We start from the raw sequence: 20078 nt of genomic DNA, 5'->3' as shown, positions 1-20078 counted from the left end.
CAAGCCGCGGCGAGCGGGGACGCGCATCGGGAGTCCGCGCCCGGCCGCCTCCGCGCGCAGACCCCCGGCTGCCTTCCCCCGCCAGCCGCGTGACTCGAGCCTTCCTGGCCGAGTACGGGCTGTCCCTGGCCTAGCCTCAGCCGGGCGCGGGGGAGACAGAGCAAGGGCTGAGAAGCGCCGGCGGGAGAGCAATTGGCCAGAGGAGAAGAGGAGGAGGAGGAGTTGGAGGATGGAGGATGAAGTCCCGGGCGGAGAGAAGCCCGGGACCGAGAGCGCGCGAGCGGAAGACTCTGCCGTGCGGCCCGGGCCTTCGGAGGGTCTGCCACGCCCTTCCCCATCCCTTGGTCCGAATGGAGGGGCAGTGGGGACATGAGCCGCCGACCAGTTCCGAAACTCCCGCAGGACCCGCGGAACCCCGCAAGCCCGGGGTTCCGCCGTCCAGGAGCACCTGCTGCCGCGGCCGAACCGGCCGCAGTATTTATACCCGGGGCGCGAGCCCGCACGGTGGAGCGCAGGGCGGGGGTGGGGGGCGACGTCCCGCGAGGCCCCGCCCTGTTCTGTGCGGCCCCGCCCCCATGCGCGGCCCTCCACACTCCGGGTGCCGGGACCCCCCACTCCCGCCGGGGTCCGCGGCCCGCTGCCGGGTGTGGGGATTGGCTGAAGGGCGGGCCTCCCTGCGGAAAGCGACGTCACGGCCGTTCCTGCAGTGTGAATGAATCAAAATGCTTGGGTGACCGCGGCCTCCCGAGCGGCCGGCACGCGAAGGGTGGAGGGGGAGGGGGAGAGAAGCGGGCGGGGGAAGGAGGAGGGGAAAAAAGCCAGAGCTGCAGCAACAGCGTCTCCTCAACCCGGGATGTGCACCTACCCCGGAGAGCGAGATCAAAGGGATTTGAAACAGACTGAGGACTGGCGGGGGGAGGGGGCCAGCCAGCCTGTGGAATCCTCCCGGAGAGGCGGAGGGTCCGGCTTCCACCGTGACTTCGGCGGCCTGGTTGGGTCTTTATTATTATTTTCAAATTTCTGAATCCAGCTTAAGCGAGAGAGCAAGAGATCTCCGTAGACTGCGACTCCCTGGCTCTCGCTCCAAGATGATGCAGAGCGCAGCTGTCCCCGCGGAGGGGGCTGTCAAGGGGCTCCCGGAGATGCTTGGTGTGCCGATGCAACGTAAGACACCCCCCTTTCTCGCTGATTTAATTTGATAACAAGACAACCAGCAGCCTTGGCGGGTACGGGGCGGGTCGGACGCTGCGTGTAGCCTGGACCGGAGGGGCCGGGCGGGGCGAGGGGCCGCCGGCCCCGGCGCAGAGGCGGTCACAGGGCAGGGGCACTGGCCAGAGTGCGTTTAAAGGGCCTGGCTCTTGGCTTTTGGGGCCGAAAGTGAAAGCCTCCCGATCGTGCTCGAGGCCAGCCGAGGGTACCGAACCCCGCATCTCCAGCCCATGGCTTTTCTAGGAGCGTTGGGAGAGTGCTATTTGGGGACACCATGGGACGAACTGCAGGCCAGGCCTGAGGGCTGGGTGGTCCCAGTAAATCATCCTCCCTTCTGGGGTTACGGTCAAAGCTGGAAGTACCGCTAGTGCAACTTCACCCCAGCTGGCGGGAAGTTGGAGAGCGCGTCCCCCGCCCCCGGGGCTGGCGGCGCGGAAGCCCAGGCCACACGCTCTGTCCCCGCGCGCTGGGCGTGCGCGCCTGGTGCGTCCTCAGCCGCTGCTGCCCGCGGCGCCCGCAGCCTGCGCCGCTGGGGACTGCCTGCTTCTAGTGAGGAAGTCGACTCGCCATGTTCCAGCTAGCTGAGGAATGCAGGGGAGGGAGAAGCGCCGGGACGAAGTTGTGAACTCGGGGTACAGCCTTTGCGAACGCGAGGACATACTTTCCAGGCGGCTTGGAGTCAGCAGGAGAGACACATAGGATGCCCATAGGGTATTTGAGCGCTTTGGTCGCCCACCCACTTTTCTTTCCCGCGCCCGATATTAGCGAGACTGCGGGAGCTCGAGGCGTGTTTATATCCAGGTCTCTGCGTGTGTTAGGGTGTGCGCGCTCGTTTCCCCGGAGGGAATCTGTCTCTGTCCCGCACTCCCAAACAGAGTCTTCGGTGGAGAATCTGTGCGGAGGCAGGAGCAGGTCCCGGGGCATCACGCGCGCACGGCGCGAGCCTAGTGAGTCCTCCCTACAGGGTCGCGGGCTCTGCGGAACACCCCTGCGCACCGTGGAGAGGGAAAGGTACCCTCACTCCGCTTGGCAAGGGACTGTGCTTCTGCCCGCGATTTCTTTAGTGGAGCAGTAGCTCCGTCCTCGAGGTTTATTTTAAGCAAATAAAATAATGCTGTCTACCTATGAACTAGGAGGACGCGCGGCTGCGCCCTCCTGCGCCCCAGCTCTCCGCGGCAGGGATTCTCCCTGGGCCATACCTCAAAGGGCAGGTTGGAGAGCGTGTGTCCTGGGCTTCGCTGGGAAGTTTTTGAGAAGGAACTGGAAGAGAAGAGCTTCACCCAAACCTATGTAGATTGTTATCTGACTGTATCCTGCAGTTATCCTTTGTGTCTTTTCCTCTTAACTGTTGGCAAACAGTTCCACGTCTGCACCGCGTCTTGGGAAGTTTCCTGCTGACCGAGATGTGTCTGTAGAAGGCTCTGGGGGTTCGCCGCTGCCCTCACTGCCCCCACCCCACCACACACAGGCAAGGAGGGAGTAGGTTCTCAGCCCCTGCAGAAACAGAAACACAGACCCTGGCAAAGGAGCTCCAAGCCCTTAGACGGATTGTAGCTCTGAGTGCTCGAGGGGAGCGTGTGAGTGGGCGGAAGGCGCGTGTGTGACTCGTGTCCTTGTTACCCAGTACGTCTGCGCTTTAATAGTTGTGGTCCGTAGGTGGCCTGTCAGGACCGCAAAGAAGGGCAGTGCGCTTTGCTCTGACAGCCTTTCCTGGGATGCTCAGCACATTCTCCTGGATGGTCTCACTTTTTGTTTCTCTTACTTGGAGACAACTTTGATTTCCACGTCAGGAACTCGATTTCCTAAAATGCCTAGAACTTGCCTTCAGAGCTACAGTTCACCGGGGCTCGAGTCTGGGTTCCAACTGTGGAGAACTCAATGAAGTAGAAAATGGGACTCTCATCCCAGGGCTGCCCAGCAGAGGCAATGGCGAACTAGGAGGGGCTGGTCTGCCCTTCCTTTTGTCTTGCCCTGGTTCGGGGGCCTGTTGAAGGAAGCAGTGGCCAATATTGAGGGGCCCAATCCTTGAAGACTTGGAGTCCAGCTTTTTTGGGGGGAGGTGTGCATGGAACATACTCATCCCCTTTCAGCAGATGTGGCTGATGGCCATTACCTGTTGGTACAGAGAACTGGGCATAGGTGGGATGTGGTCCCCTCACACACATACACACCACCTTCTCTCTTCTGGAACATGGGATCCACAGGGGGAACAACATCTGTGGGGGTGGGGGTGGGGTACATGCCCTTAGACCTCAGGGAAGAGGAAGGATCATCCCAGGCCTGTGGGTGTTTAAACCTTGGGAGAGAGGAGACAACAGAAAGGCTCTCTGGCAGCAGTTCTTCCAACCCCACAACTGGAAGGTTTGAATTGCCCCCCATCACTCCCCTCCCTGGGGCACACATACAGGCGTATTTGGTTTCTTTACCCTGAGCCACCACAGACGGAGCCCTTTGGGTCACAAATGTAGGGATCCCCCAACCTGGGTCCCTCTGGTGCCCTGGCGTTTTAGCAGTTTGAATCCAGTTTGTTTCGGAGGCAGTCAGAATATTCTTTTGGGGGTGGTTGAGGTGCTCTCCCTTAAGGAAGACATTGACCAAGTGGTGTAATAAATTCTCTCTTGGCGGGCTTATTCCTTCTCTCTGACGCCCGCCTCCCACCACTGTTGGCTCCAAGGCCCACTTGTCAGCGCGGTCACCGTCCTTCTGCTTGCAGGGCTGGTGAGAGCCTCCCTGCTTCGACAGCTCCGGGCCGCCTGATGGGGCCCACGCTCGGCTCGTCTTCTCAAGACAAGCTTGAGGATTTTCATCTGTTTGAGGGGCATGAGCCCGGGGCAGGAAGCTGGAGAAGAATGGGGCCGGAGGAGTCTGGGAGTGATTGGGAGAGCAACCTGGGGTAGGGAGGTAGAGCCTACCCCCTTAAATCTTGGAGGGGTTGCTGGGCAGCCCAGCTCCTGCCTCTGGTCGGTCGGTGTGTTCTAAGGAACTGAAAACCCCAGCTCCTTGCTCTGTGTGGCAGGAACGCTGTTTGTGTGAGGCTGCACCCTCGAGGTCTCTTCCAGCACGGGCGAAGCTCATGTCCGGCATGAGTCCAGGGCCTTGGGTGCTTTTGTTTCTGGCTAGGTGGATAGGTTCAGAAAGGGACCTTGTCCTAAAGCTGGCTTTAGGGTCTCAGCTACCTGGCCTACGATTAGGATCGCAGGTGTCGCTCTCATTCTGGCCGCAACCTGCTTCTGCTTGGGTCTCCCCCGCCATCTGCTTCTGGGCTGTAGAAACGCCAGGTCCTAACTCTCTCAGTTCCCGACCGGAGGGCAGCGTTGGAGTGGACCATCGCCTCCCCATCCTCCCTCGAACTGAACCTTTCTCCTCCCTGAACTCATCAGTTTCCCCACACATCTCGCCCCACTGGCCTCTCTTGCACATGACTCAGAACAGTGAGGGACATGCAGGGAGGTGGGCGTTTTATCCGCCCCTTGCCCTCGGTTTTGGCCTATCTCCCACGTAGTTTCTCGGGGCACCGAGGGCCCCCAGGTTGCTGGCTGGAGGGCTGGCCAAGCCCGGCAGCAGAAAGGAGCCACCCCCTGGGTCCAGGCAGGGAGTGATAAATGGGGAACATTTCCAGGGCATCTCCCATCCCACCCTTATCTCTTAAAGTATCTACTTCTTGCAGCTACCCCCGAAAGGTATTTGATTTCGTATGTGGTAGGATCTGGGTGAAGAACTTCTCTAGGACGCCTCACTACACTTTCTTCTCTTCCCCGGCTCCTGCGGGTGCTTGGGGTAAATCTTCCAGCACCCATTGTGTCAGAGTCCTCGTTCCCGACTTTATCATCCGTCTTGCAGACTATTTCTTAAGGGGTGGAACGGACTCATTTCCCGGGCCAGGAGTTCTCTCAAACTCTGGAGCTGCGATTCGAGCTTCTTTCCATTCCTGCCTTTTCTGGTGGTGCAGGAAAGAAAAACAAGGAAAAAAATTTATTATATGATATATATCTCCATATATTATATATATGGAGAGACAGAGAGATATTGATTGATTCAGATTCCTATACAGAAATTCAGACAGCAGCCCCGGGCACCACAAATCTCCTTCCCCGCGTCACAAAAATATTGTCAGGCGCGAGCCAACTTTTAAAGGTCAGACTGGTGGCTGTCCCCGCCGGCAGATTCTGGCCTCACGGATTGGGGATTCAGATTCCCTCACCTAGAGGATCCCACCCCAGCCTAGAGCCAGAGCTTCGCCCCACCCGGAGGGGAATTTGGAGGAACCCGGGTGACCATGGCTGCGCCTTGTTGCGGAGCCGGGTGGCCGAGGGCGCCCGAGGGGCGAGCGGGCTCCGACCTCTGGCGTTCCACTGTCTCGTTCAAAGAGGGCGGCGAGGGCGGAGGGAAGCCCTCCTTGGCAGGGCGCGGCCCCGGTGCGCGGAGGGAGCGGAATTAACGGTTTGACCCGGACAAGGAGCGGGCAGGCGGGGCGGGTGAGGGGCGGAGGTCTGCACTGAGCGGTCCCCAGTGCCCGGGAAAGAGGGAAAGTCGGGACTGAGAAGAGGAGGCAGGACCCAACTCGAGCTGTTTCCTCGCTTGGCTGCCGCCGTGCGGGCTCGTGGAAAACCAGGGCCAGGCGCGGCTGGGCGGGAGCGGCGGCCTTGGGTCCGGGAGCGCGACCTGCGTGACCCCCGCGCGACAGGGGCAGAGCTCCTCCGCGCCGCGAGTAGGCGCAGGTCTGGGTGGCCCAGCGAGCTGGCGATGAATTCCCTCCACAGGCGTTTGCGGCGCACCTGCGGGTGCTGTGCGCTGGCTCAATGCGTGCCCCGGCTGCTGAGGGCTTGCCGGTGGAGACGAGTGCGGACAGGACGGCCCATCTGGGAGAGCCGGCTTTGCGCACACCGCGTCCCGCAGCCCGACGTAGAGGTCGGGCCCGCGAAGGGTGCAAGGCGCGGGCGACCTCTGTGTCCACTGCGCGCGCCGCATTCAGCGTTCCTGCGCCTCGGCCCTTGCCCTTTGCCCTTGCCCGCCTCCATCCACCTTGCCGGTTCTCGGCTTACTCTTAGGAGCGGCCCCTGCGAGCGGGGACCGGCCACGCCTGGGTCCCGCTTCCTGCCCCTTTTGGAGCGGCGGCAGAGACTTTCCCGGCGGGGAGAGGCGCGGTAAGCGGGAACGCCGACAGCGTGTCCAGCCAAGGGAAACCGGGCCGAAACCTCTCTTTCTCCCCATACCCATTTCTCGCCAAGCATTTGGGAAAACAAAACTAATCTCCCAACGCCAGCGGCCCAAGGCTTTCCGGGACTTTAACCCTTGGAAAGCATTTTCTTTCCCATTTGGGCAGAGGCTCCTCACGCACGGATCCCGGAGGCAGCCAGCGGGTCCCCGCGCTCCGCGCACCCCGCGCGCCCTCCCCGGGTTCGAGCCTCGGCTCCTGTCCCTGCTCCCAGCGCTTAGCGGACCTCGACGAGCGCTCGAAACGTGGCGGGCTCAAGAGAGATGAGGTCTCTACCTGGGCAGCGGGTGCAGTAAATTAAATTCGACCTGGGGAGGTCGTTGGTGCCACTGTGCGCGGCGGAGGCGCCGGCAGCAGGTTGCTCCTGCGTGTGGAGGAAGCCGCGGCCGGTCGGGGACGGAGCGCAGCCTTCGGTTTGTGGCGCTCAGAGGTTGGATTCATCCGGGATGGGACTTTTTTGTTTTGTTTTTTTGTTTTAGTTTTTTACTTTTTTTAGACGGCAGAGTGAATGTCCTTTAAAGGGATCTGAAGGGTGAACTAACCAGGAAGGAAAGGAATGACTAGCCAGGCCGGGGCGGGATAAGACCGGCAGCGTCAGGAAGTTGAAGGAAGACCAAATGCTAGGTGTACCTCCCTCTTGACACGCCAGAAACGAAGCGGGTTTAAGGCAAGAATGTTGGCTGAATGCTCAGGGGATTAGAGCAACGTGAGTCCTCAAGACGTCTTGGAGACCGCCTACACCACTGCAAATAAATACCAGGGTCGATTTTTAAAAATCGAGTCCTCCTAGAGGTGAGGTGGGGGCGAGGGAGGCAGGAAACCGGCAAAGCAATTTCTTTCCAGGGAGTAGACAAAACACAGCCCACAGGGGCGTCTTGGGTTTTGAACAGTGACCTGATGACCCCGGCTGACCAGGTGTAGACAGCCTCAAGTCCTAAATATTCCCATTGTCCTAACTTCCCATTTGCCTCGGATTTAGTGCCCTTTCACTGTGTGCTACAGTCAATTAGTGAGTACTTAGCACCGCATTAGCAGGCAGAACCCAGAGGGACCCCCGAGCTGAGGAGGCAGGCCTGGAGGAAGGGGAGGGAGGGCTGCACCTGCAGTCCTCCGGGGATGGAAAATTAGTTAACAGGGGCTAACCTTTCCATCAGGTTGTTAAGAAGACTGCTTTGAGCCTCTTGTTTTGGTCAGCAGTGATGGATATTTGGTGGATTTCTCTGGCTGGGAGACTTGTCTCCTCCAAATTGAAGAGTTGTGGATGGGGAGGGTTGGTGGCCTTGGATGGAGGGACCTTCTATCACTGCTTTCATTTAGGGAAATTGATCAGGCTTAGAGCTGAGAAGCTTTGGAATGGTAGAGATTAGGAAACAGTTTGGCTGTAGACAGGACGAAAGGAATAGTACTATCCACTTTGGGAAGCAGGGTTGGAGACAGACAAGCAGCCGTTTGCTGTGGTAGCACCAGAGGCTGGGTTTGGAGATGGTGGGGACGGGGAGGGCAGGTTTCCGTCTGTGATTTTTTTTTTCTCCCTTTTCTCTCTTTCTGGAATGAGTGTTAACAATGCCCACAACACAGATGTGAGCAAACTGCTGTTCGTAAAATTCCATTGTGGCTTACATGTCTATCCTCGGTCTTTCTCTTCTTCCTTTCTTCCCTTCCTTACTTCTTACTTCCTTCTTCTGTGAGGTCTTTGTAAGGCAGCGCATGGGGTCCTGCGCGAATTCACAGCACAGGGATTTTGTTAGAGGTTTGACTGTTTGGCAGGCTGCAGGGTGATGGGGTCCCTCACCTTTTTTTTTTTTTTTTTTTTTTAGGAGACTTAGAAGGAAGGGCAGTTTCTGGGTCCAGGACAGAAGAAACTGCCCAGGAGCTGGGCTGTTGTTGTCTGTGGTAGGAAAAAAGTCATCTAAAGTATAGATGCTGCAGTGAGATTTTGCCTTTTTTTTTTTTTTTTTTTTTTTAGGTCTTAAATTCTACAGGAGCCCTGATCAAAATGGAGCACAGATGAGCCATTTTGAGGCACTGCTGTTGGGAATAGGCGGACGGGTTGGGTTTAATCGGCAAGATTGGAATTGATTCTCCCTTGGAAAATGTACTTCAGGTTAACTGTATTAATGGTGGATTGGAAAATCATCTTGGGAGGCCAGTCCTAAGTCCTGTTGTTATTTTGGCGGATTTCTTTTCTCAGATTTCCTCAGCCCCCTTCCCTCCGTCAGTCTGGGTCTAGCCACAGATGTTTTACTGTGGTATCTCACCCCCAAATGCCTTTAAAGTATAATTTACTTTAATTATAATGTTAGAGGGTTAAGGGATGGGTTCTGGGAATAGCTTAATAGAGACAAAACTTGCAGCCAAATTAATTGAAAGTTTCTCATTATGAGGGAGAGGTTGCCAAACATATGGAATATTGCTACGGAATGAGACATCAGAAAAACCCATTGTGGAGAGTTAGCAGTGATTAAATGCAAAGATGGGGTGGAAACAGAGATGTGTTTACAGCATTTCCGTAGACTGTCATGGATTTGTTTAAGGTGACTTTCTGTTTTATTTGCAATCACGGAGAATATTCGATATCCTACCAAAGAACATTAATTCTGTGTCAATATTTAATCTAGAAGATAATCCTATACCTGCAAATACATATTTACATTATGTATTCTATTTACTACAGGACTCCTATTAAAATGTTGTCCAAATTCAGCCTTCAAATGGTAACATTGAAGTTGTCTCCAGGATACTTTCGGATTTGATCTTTACCTTGAAAAGGTTACTATATTTTTGAGCTGTCTAAGCAGAAAAAGAACAAAGGAGATTGTCACAGGGACCCCGGACCACGAAGGGAAACAAACAGGAATCTGGTGAAGAGGATTCTGAAGGATGAGTGGAGGGGAAAAAACATTAGGAACGGTCATTTCTTACATGAGAAGACTTTTCTGACTTTTTTTCTAGTTTTTAGTCATTCGTTGACACACACACACACACACACAAACTAGGAAAGACTGGAAATTAGATGAGACGTGTAGGTTGATGTATTTTTCAAGTATGTAAGCAAATATAATTATAATAGAGATTTACCTTAAATGCAATGCTGGTTGTTTTTTTTTTTCAATTAAGCTTTTCTCAGGATTCGTGTGGCTCTATTTAATGCTTCACCACCATCACAAAATACCACACGCACCTTTTCTTCTTAAGTTTTGAAGAATTAATATTAGAATTTTGTGCCTCAGTTATGTTGCTTATGGGACAATTCTTACTAAGTTATGAAGAAATGTATAAAGTATTTGGGAAAATTATGTTACGGTGTCTTCAAGATACATGGGTTTGGAACAGGGAAAAATATGAAAAAGGAAGCTATAGATTCTTCAATAAAAATGAATCGTCCTTAGTAGGGAGGTAGAAAATAAAGAGCCAGGGAGGAGAAAACCCAGACACACAGAGTCATGATTTTCATGTAAAACACAGCCTGAGTTTCAGGCCCACCCTGTATGTGGACTGCAGAGATGAACCGTCCTCGGTTCCGGTGCCTTCAGCCACAATGATCAGGTGATTGAAAAGGGGAGTTGGGACCAGAAAACAGGATTTTATTGTCAGTGGTGATGGTGGCAACTTTGAAGTGGAAAGTTTTATTTGTGAAATATAGATCCAGGAATAGAACTTTTAATTAATTTAACTATACCTGTTATAATTCTTAGACTTGGAGATTCCAGAAGCTAGGTATGAGTTTCAGCAGGCACGGTGTCATGCTTGGTACGTCCTGTGGCCATATGTTGATACAGTTTAGAATTAGTCACTCCCAGCCTAAATCAGTAAGTCCCAACCCACCCCCACCGAGAGGGCTTTCCCTAGTCTGCCTTTTTGAAACCGGCTTCCTTCTTACTTACTCAGGGAAACCTGTGGTTTTCTCCCCCTTATATGTGGGGAAGGAATGGAGAATTCTAAGAAAAACAATATTTTGCACAATATTTCAATCGTATATGTGTTTCCTCAAAGCCCCACTTAGCTTCTTGTTTCAGTTTGTAGTCGGTAAAGAAACTTAACAAATAAATAAAATTATGTAGTTTGGGAAACATATATTGGCCAAAATGTTATTTAAGATGAGCTCCAAAACTACTTACTTCTCGAGTGAAGTCACCAGCAGAAGGGTTTGGAGCGAAAGCCACAGGCTTTCTTAAGCCCTGTTCGTTCGAAGCCTTGGTCTTCAGTCAACCCCAGAACCTGTCCCAGACAAAAAAAGAAGCTTCCAGCCGCACTTTGGCCCCCAACTGTGTACCCTTCAGGGAAGCACTTTTAAATGTAGAGGTTCACTCTTCACAGGTTGCTGAGAAGCTAAGAGAACTTGCAGATTTGCAAGTCCTCGGCAAAATTCAGAGTGCTGGCAATCTTAAAGACTAGGACCAAGGCTCCCATCTTGCAGACGGAGCTGCCCTCAGGCTGGAGTGCTCCTGGGCGTCCCAAGAGGGGCCAAGCCTCCCGGGAGTGTCAGTGTCCTGGGATCTGTCTGCCCACCCCACCCGGAGCACTGGAACGTAGACCCTGGCTTCTGTCTTGAAAGAAGCAAGGAAAACTTTGTCGTTGGCATGAGGCTGTCCAGTCAAATTCTGAAACCAAAAGAGGAACTCTGTCCAAAAGGCATTTAAAAAGCAGGGTCTCATGGGGCTCCAAGGTGGCATATCAAAGCCCAAATTTTACAAAATATTAATCTGATCTCACGACATGGTTAAATGAACATTATTCCTAATAACATGAAATAACTTAGTTTTAAAAATATCAAAATACTCATCAGCATTAGGATTCCATTAGAAATGTGGAAATTCCAGTACATTTTCCCAGAAAGGTGCACTTTTCTTCAATACATTTTAGAAGTTACTGCCAAGTGTGTTGGTTCTAGTTTTAGTCTCTTTAGTGGAAAAAAAAAATGTTTTCCTCACCTTGTTGCTCTTCTGTGACCAGAAAGATAGAAAACACCATTTTTCAAAGAATTAAAATCGATCGAACAAACAAACACAAACCGTCTCTGAAATGCTTCATGGTGACCCCCGGTTCCTTGAGAGCAGTTGCTTGGAAATGAAGAAACGCGAGTGGGGAATAAAAACACACAATACTTTTTTAGATGTCATGGGGAGGGGTGTGCATGGAGGGGGTGATTTGGTCTACCACAGACCACATCAGACATTTTGACCCCCTCTACTTGCCAGTTTTCTGAAACTTCACTAATGGAGGAATTTGGGGATTTAAAATGGAATCCATTTTTGGATGGACCACTCTGAAAACTAAGCCCCTCGTGCCCACACCACAGTATTTCAGGTGATTGGAGGGCTGGGCACCATGGTATGGGTTTGTAAGCTTCCTTGATGAAGAGGTAGAGAAGACTGCAGGCAAAAAAAAAAAAAAAAAAGGTTTTTAGCCATTTCTCATCAAATAAGAAATAGTTACTTTTCCATTGGGCATTTACAGACCTCCCCCCCAAAATACTAGAATCCTCAATGGTTAATATGAACTCAATCCACTCTTACCTGAATACATTACAGCAAAAGTGAAGTGACGTCAGCTGGTTGGTGGTCCTAACACACCCCCTCCCCATTCTCACTAATCACATATGGGGGAGGGGACCAAGGTCTGGCAAATTTGCCCGCATTCGGTGGAGGAAGTAGTCTGCCAGATTTCTTTATTCCAAAAAGACTTAACCTTGTAATGTTACATTAGCCGCAATTCATATTCTGGGATTATGCTGATTAGAAAGGGGAGGATGGAGGAGAGTCTTGAGTGTTTTGTGTGTGTCGGGGGAGGTCAGTGAGGGAGGGGGAAATTATATTGGGAAATAAGGAAACATAATATATTAAAGTATATATAATATACTTTAAATATATAAATTCATCTTGTTGGTGACTGGTCATGGAGAGTGGAAAGGGAGCTACCATTGAGCTGGGCACTGGCATTATGGGGCTGGGCGTTTTATACTCGTCTGATGTGATCACACGGCCACCCTGCGAGACACTGCGAGACCGGTGTTACCACCTCTGTTTTACAGATCAGAAAACTAAGGCTCAAAGAGGTTAAGCAATTTGTCTGACATCGTGTATGTGGTAGACTGAAATCTGAACCCAGGTCTATCAGACTCTGATCTGGGATTTCTTATAAACAATTTGGCAGACCTAAAGATTTGAAGATCTAAACTCTAAGCAGAACTGAAAACTTTCAAATTCTCCCAGTAGTTTTTCCAAAGAGTATTTGAACAAAATGTTTCCCTTCGCCCTAGCTTTCCATAGCGCTCAGTGCTCACTTCCCCAGGGCTCCCGGGTTGGACAGCTCCCTCCTTCAGAGATGGCTTCCTTTTCAGAGATGGAGCCGGCTTCAGAAGGATTGGCCTTTTTCCAGAATGGCGATACCTCAGCCTGTGTGTGAGGATGTGTGTGTGCATGTGTGAGTGTAAGTACTGTGGTATATGTGGGCTTGTGTACCTACGAGTGTGTGTTTTACAAGTGTATGTCTGAGTGTGTGCAAACGTGTGTATGTCTGTGTGACTGTGGTATTATGTGGGTACCTTCGTGTGTGTCGCGGTGTATTTTGGTTTATTTGTGATTGTGTGTGTTTCTCTATGTGTGTTAGCATGTATATGTGTGTGTGTTCTAGGTCTGTGTGTGTACTAAGTATGTGTGAATATGTGGGTTTGTCTGACTGTGTATGTGTTTGTGTGGGTGTGGGTGTCCTGGGACGTGTCCAAGGGAGCCTCCCTGCCTATGTAGCTGCTCTCACTGTGCTTAGGTCTGTGCTTTGAGCCACGTCACTCTGCAGGACTCACAGAAGCCTCTGGGCCTTGCCGATGGGGAGGGCATTGTACCCTGTGACCCAACATCTCCCCAGATTCCTTGGCTGTTCTATGGGCTTTGCTGTCTTTTCATGGCTGAGCTTACTCTCCATCACCAAAGAACATCACCAAAGAACCTTTGTGTGCAGATAAGATAAAGATTTTCATTTTAAGTGAAATGACACCTCATCAGAAACTGAGTTTAGAGGTTAAATTCTGTCTTAGTGACTCCCAGGGTCGGCTTAAATTCCAGTTTTTAAAGTGGAATCTTGTGATTAGGGACTTTGGAGATCTTCTGGCTCCTTGGAAATTTTGGTTACAACTTTATTTCAGGTAGGAGACCTATATAACCTCTGTCCTGTTCAGGCTCTCTGAATTTAAAAATAATAATCATTTATTGTAGTTTGAAAAAAAGGCTTATGTCATTGCTCCTGGAAAAATTTCTAGATAGCTTACATTTCACACTAATCAAAATAATTACATGGAATGCTGTCACCTGAAGTGTGGGATCTGAGTTCACTGGTCTCCACCCCCTCACAGGCAGGGATGAATCTGAACTTGACAGATGCCATCAACAAGCTGGCACCTTGCAGCTGGGGGGAGGGGACCAGCAGGGCAGGGGCTTCTGCTTCCCACCCCGGTCTGGGCGTTAGGTGTCCATCCTGTACAACACATGCATACTCTGTCTACAGGATCCAATGCATGTCTCAAACATTTCCATTTGCCCAATTGTTACGGAGCACAAGAGGCCAGTGGCTCATCTACTCCCTTGTCACTGTATGCAGAGCAGCTTTGAGGCTACCTCTTCCCTCCACCTCCTCTCCATGAAATGACAGAGGTAGAGCCAGCCAGGTGAGGCACGTCCAGATCCCTCCAGCTCTCAGGTGGGGTTAGCCTACCTTAAGCATAGGCTCTTGGTTCAAATCCCAACTCCCCCATTGTGGGACCTCAGGCACTTGGCTTCCCATCTCCAAGCTCAGTTTTCTCATCTCTACAATGGGAATAAGAACACTTCCCTCACCAAGTGGCACAGATTATTGAGCTAGTATACATCCAGGACCTGGCAGAGTTCATAACAGGCTCTTGACATTTGGTTTTACCATTATTGGTATATAATGGATCTCCCAAATCATTTCTATGTTATCTTTGTTTTTAAAAATGCCACCCCCCCTCAAAATCTACACTGAAATACAGTGTGAAAGGTTTTATTTTTTAACTTAAAAAGCGCCCTTAGAATGTCCCTCACATTTTTGCCGAACTCGAGGACTTCCGTTTGGTCCCAAGGCCTCAGAGAAGCCCAGGTTTGGGCAGCGCCAGGCAACTGACCCAGCAGGAAGCATCCCTGCAAGCTGGAGGCTGAAATGGCTTGTCTGTCTGCTTTTAGTGCTGTTCCTAAGCGTGATGCTGTCTCTGTCTCCAAGCCTCCAGAGCTCCGCTGCCTACCCTCCCCTGCATACGTTAGCCTTAATGTATTCTCTCTTGAATACTCATCATATTAAGGCTCCCGGTAGCTACCTTGCTCGAAATAAATTTTATGAGCACACATCCTCGCCCTCATCCCCCTGCATTTGCGGCTGGGAGGAGAAATATAGCCGTATCTCCCCCGGAGGCCGGGCCAGACAACAATTAGGTGGGAATCGGCGCCCTCTGGCCCCGCAGCGGGGTGGGGTGCGGGAGGCAGCGGGCTGGCGCACGCCCCGCGCGGGCACCGCGGCTCTCGGGCCGGCTTCTCCAAGGGTCACTGAGCGTCCAGGTACCCGGCCCGGGGACTCGGGCCGCCCGCTCACACAAAGACGCCCCTAGCGGGCCGTGTCGCCGCGTCCTCGAGGGCCCGCGCGGCGGGGCTCCGCGGGCAGACGGTGGCACCAGGGACGGGGGTCCCCCGCCGCTGGTGGGCACGGGCTCCGCTGCTCTGCCCTGGGGCGTCCGCCGGCCGCTGCCCCGCGCGGGGGGCCTTGGTCTTCTCTCCCCTCCCTTGCAGAGCGGTGCCGGAGCGATCGTAACGCGATCCTGCTCCGCACCTCCTTCCTCAAGCCCCTGGCTCAGCAGCCGCGGCCGCTCCAAATGCAAACGCGGGCCGGAGAACCGCGTGCCCCTTGCCCTTAATGACCTTCTTTACAAGAGTTGTCCCCCTCCCCCCACCCCCCAGCGGGCTGGCCTGTCACACTGCAGGAGCCCCTGATGAGTCACCCCTCACTTCTCAGAGTCTCCTCTGTACGTCTCCAGATCTGTCCAGGGCTAAGGCCCCCTGCTCCCCTCCCCTTCCCTGCCGCTCCAGGGGTGCCAGTCCTGATAGACCCCGAGAGAGGCAGGGGTGTAGTTGCAGTTGAGGGAGCACTACCTGCAGGCAGACAGGCATGCCCCCAGCCCTGGCGGAGCTGCCCTGTTGGTGTGGGGCGCTCTCTGAGCCTCTGCGGGAGGGTCCCGACATCTATGCAGGGATTCCTGGGAGGGCCCAATGAGATCAAGTCCATGAACGGGGTCCCTAACTTTCCTTCCCCTCAGCCACACACAACAGCACCACATCAACACCTGGTTACTGCAGTTATCCCCTTATAAGAGCAAACCTTTATTGACCACCTACTGTATACTGGCTCACTCTTACCTCTATTGATTCAATTACTCTTCGCAATAATCCTACCAGGTACTATTATCATCACACCCCCGCACCCCATTTTAACAGGGGCAGAGAGTGGCGAAGTAATTTGGTGAAGGTTAAAAAGCAGAGCCAGGATTCAAACCCAGGCAGGCTGGCTCTAGAATCCATGGTCTTACCCTGTGTCCTACTCATTTCCCCTTATTTGATGGAAATCCTGTTGCTGTTGTGTGCTTAGTACTTTGCTGGGCACATCGGAACTGTTTGGCAAGGAACTCGGTAACTAATTGGTTGAACATTTTCTTTGTCAAGGAGGAAAAAAAATTTTTTTTAAGATTTTATTTATTTGAGAGAGAGAGAGTGAAAGAGAGAGAGCACAAGTGGGGGGAGGGGCAGAGGGAGAAGCAGACTCCCTACCAAGGAGGGAGCCCGATGCTGGGATTCAGGGACTCTGAGATCATGACCTGAGCCCAAGACAGACACCCAACCGACTGAGCCACCCAAGTGCCCCTGGAAAAGTTTTGAGATAGAAAAAAATTCTGTATGCACAGGGATAGGTAACCAGTATCCAGACCCAGGCGGATCTGCCTCAGTGTGGTTCCTGGTAGTTTTCATGGGGCATTTTGGTCTGAGAATGGGGTCAAAGAGCAAGGCATCTAGTGGGTCTGACTTTCAGGCACGTGTTGGTGGCTGCCGGGGCCATAACGGGAACAGGCTGGGCTTGGGGTTTCGTGGGCGCAACACTGACACGCGTGTGTGTCCAACACTAGGGATGTCACGTAGTGAGGGTCCCAACAGCCTGTCTACAGGTATGAGATGCAGATGACTTAGAAGTTGAGCTTTCCTTCTACATAGATTTAGATGTGTTCAGAGTTTCCCCAGTGCTTTGAGGCTGATCCCCTTATGTTAACACTTTTAAATTACGTCACACCAACAAACACGATTTGAATCAAGAAACACGGATGGTTCCTGAGAGATCTGGTGTTCCTACTTGTGCTGGTATTTGGAGTGCACAGGAGAAACTGGTGAACTGTTTCAAGATGAACTTCTTGGAGAGGATGTGATCAAGTATTTATTCAGTGATAAACATCTCTGGAGCTACTCGTGTGTGCCAGGCATGGTGCTAGGCCTCCAGGATACGAAGCTGCGAAAGGAACACTATTCCTGCCCCTTGAAAATCCCACCTCCTAATGGGAGACACAGGGTGGATTGGATTTCAGTTCCCGCCTGCCCCCTGGACCAGCGGCCTCTGTGCAGCATATAACCCGCATGATTCTCTGTGGCAGCCCGAAGGGTTTGGGTTATATCCTTTTCCTCCCGTGGGAAGGGAATCGTGAAGACTGGGAAGGCATCCACGCAGGCTCTGGTCTGGTGAGCAGTGCTGTGTGGAAGGCTCACTGTGCCTTTCTCTCCTCTCCCCACAGAGATCCCTCAGTGTGCTGGCTGCAACCAGCATATCCTGGACAAGTTCATCCTGAAGGTCCTGGACAGACACTGGCACAGCTCTTGCCTCAAGTGTGCGGACTGCCAGATGCAGCTGGCCGACAGGTGCTTCTCCAGGGCCGGGAGCGTCTACTGCAAGGAAGACTTCTTCAAGTAAGTCCGAACCCTGGTGCCGCCTCCCTTCCCGCGCCCTGGTCTGTCTCTGCCTCTCCCCTGGAAGTGAGGTGGGGGAAGGGGGGAGCTGGTGGCAGAGGGCAGGAGTGAAATTTCTACAGGGGGGCTGACACAGGAGTCCCACAAATCCTGCCTCAGGGCACTTGGCTGTCTCACTGCTGCCACTTTCAGAGTGGGTGCTTTGAGGTTCATACCCCAAATCTAGAAGGAGTCTCTGTGGCTGCTGCGGGGCTCCAGATGCTTGGGAGAGTGGCTGGTGGTCTGGGTCAAGCCAGGCTCTGTTAGTGTCATCGCTTTCAAAGAAAATATGACGAAGAGGCAGTTTCTTGGGATGGTTAAGAGCCCAGACCCCGACTGGGCTGAACCACTTATTAGCTGTGTGCTCTTGAGTCGGTCACTTCTCTCTGCCTCGGGTTGCTTATCCATAAAATGGGCCTGGTAATAAGAGTTCCTACCTTGTAGCGTTGTTATGAGCTTTGAATGAATCAGTATGTGTAAAGTCCTTAGGATAATGCCTGACACCTGAGCGTTAGCTTTGAAGACTGTCCTCAATTCATTCTGGGGTTGGATCCATCAGCCACAATCCTGTTGGTCATGGTGAGGGGACTTCCTAGAATTTATTTTCTGTGGCATTTAGTCTGGGACTTTTCTCCCGGAACCTATTACCCGAGGCACTTAGGCTGATGCCTTAGCTCACTTGGACCAGCTGGCAGCAGCGACGCCAAGAACAGGAGGAGAGAGTTGTCTGGCGGTGACACGGAGCCCCGTGGGGGTGGCCCGAGGGCTGCGCTGAGGGGTCGGGACTGCTGGGAGGCTTGTCAAAGCCTGCAAACGTTTGGCACAAACTAGCAAGCTTCAGCGAGGGGATGGGCGTCCTTCAGAGGCTATGTGTTCTGCACAAAAGGAGGGGACATGGGGAGAAAAGCCCGTCCTGGAGACAGAACATGTTTCTCCTTAATCCTCCCAAGGTTTAAATTCAGTGATTTGAATTTCTGAGGATTCCCAAATTTCTTTAGTTCAATATGAGTTGAAAAGCACATTAAAGATGAATTTGGTTTCTGCTGGGGCTTCCTCTCCTCCATGGCTTGTGCTGAGAAGGCAACACTCAGGGTCACCATCACACTTTGGCCAAAAACGCACCACGTTCTCCCTGTGTGCGCGTGTGAGCACGTGTGTGTGTGTGTGTGTGTGTGTGTGCACGCGCGCGTGTACATCTGTGCCTGTATGCTACCTGAGGCAGGGGCGGTGGGCACACAGGCACGTCCAACAGATTCTTGATGGTTCCCATGGAGAGCCGGGCCTTTGGGTTGTCGTCTCGGTCTTTTCTGTGTGCGGCTCCCCTTTCTCCCTATCTTCCTTTTGCTCTCTCCCCTCTGAACCTTGCCCTGTCTCCGGTATTCTGGTATTTACGCAGTTCTGTCCCCTCCAGCCACATCCTTTCTCAGCGGGCAGCGAGTTATTAGTTATTCATTTTTCAGTGATGCCCTGGCCAAGCAGCACGGCGGCTCTTACTGGCCCCTGCATGGCGTGAATTTCATCGTGTGTGTGTGTGTGTGTGTGTGTGTGTGTAGGAGCAAGAGGACTCAGGGGGCGCGCCTGGCCTTGGAGCTGTGTCAGCTGCTTTCCAGGGTCTGTACACCATCCTCCTCCCATTTGTCTCTGTACCTTTGGGAAGCCTCAGTGAGCTCCAGGGGCATGACCTTCTTGCCCAGCTGGGAACAGGTGGGTGCTGAGATGTCCCTGGCTCAGACCACTGGCTCTGTCACCGGAGAAGCTCCTTTGAGCCCCTCCCTGGGGTTTGGACCTTGACTAGCTGGCTCTGGGTTTGGGAAAGGGAGGAGGTGGCAACTCAAGTGTAGGTTTGGGTTTGGGAGAAGTAGTAAGTAAAGGGGTCCCTTTAGACCCAGAAGAGGCCTGGGGTGCAGGCTAGGGAAGGATTAGCACAGGCCTGTGAGCCATCAGCCCAAGACCAGAAGTAACAGTGGCAGTTACTCACTCAGGCCAGTGCCCTGACCTCCTGCCACTGTAGCTTCCCCGTGCCACGGTCCTCATTTGGATCCTTCTGGGGCATTGCTCAGCAGTGACCTCGTGACAAATCGCCCACATGCCTCCCCACCAGACCAGCATCCAACCTCACAGCTGACCCTGACCCCCAGCCCCTTCAGGAGGCCCCGCCTGCTTACAGAATATTCCAGATGCACTGTGCTGTCAGAGCCTTCCTCCCCATACCCCGGCTCCTTTCTAGTCCTCCTCACCACTTTCCTGGATACCTGACGCCCCCCAGCCGGTTGCCCCCTTTCCCAGGCAGGCCCTGACCCAGGCTAGTTTGTCCTCCAGGGATGATGTCTGTTCTCTCATGGCTGTGAGTCCAGCTCTTCTGCGGGTGGGCACCCTGCCCCTTCTCTGTCCCAGTGACTCAGCGTGAGTTGCCTTATTTTTGCTCACCCCTCCTGCACCTGTTTGAGCTTCTTGTTGGCTCGAGGGAAGGTTTATTAGGTATGCGTTTGTCTGTCCTGGTCATGGCACAGGCGCTTGGCCTTGCCCACAGGCTGTTGCTGGCTTTGGTGCAATGAAGAGTAGATCCCACAGTGAACTTACAGCGTGTTTGGTGACCATCCCTTCTGTCCCTCACA

The 20078-nt window shown here is 53.0% G+C and overlaps 1 protein-coding gene across 1 annotated transcript in view; it reads left to right on the top strand.

Annotated features, from left to right (window-relative positions):
• The first annotated feature begins 1088 nt into the window (after positions 1-1088).
• The window catches only part of LHX4 (LIM homeobox 4), a 39601-nt gene continuing 20611 nt past the window's right edge, over positions 1089-20078 (top strand). Inside the window, exons 1-2 of the mRNA XM_040636323.1 lie at positions 1089-1164; positions 17253-17424. Coding sequence (XP_040492257.1) covers positions 1089-1164; positions 17253-17424 — 248 coding nt within the window. The remainder of the gene's footprint in view (positions 1165-17252; positions 17425-20078) is intronic.

The sequence above is a fragment of the Ursus maritimus genome, unplaced genomic scaffold, assembly GCF_017311325.1.
Source record: "Ursus maritimus isolate PB19 unplaced genomic scaffold, ASM1731132v1 scaffold_2, whole genome shotgun sequence".
NCBI classification, from domain to species: Eukaryota; Metazoa; Chordata; class Mammalia; order Carnivora; family Ursidae; genus Ursus; species Ursus maritimus.
This window is presented reverse-complemented; position numbering and strand designations above follow the sequence as displayed.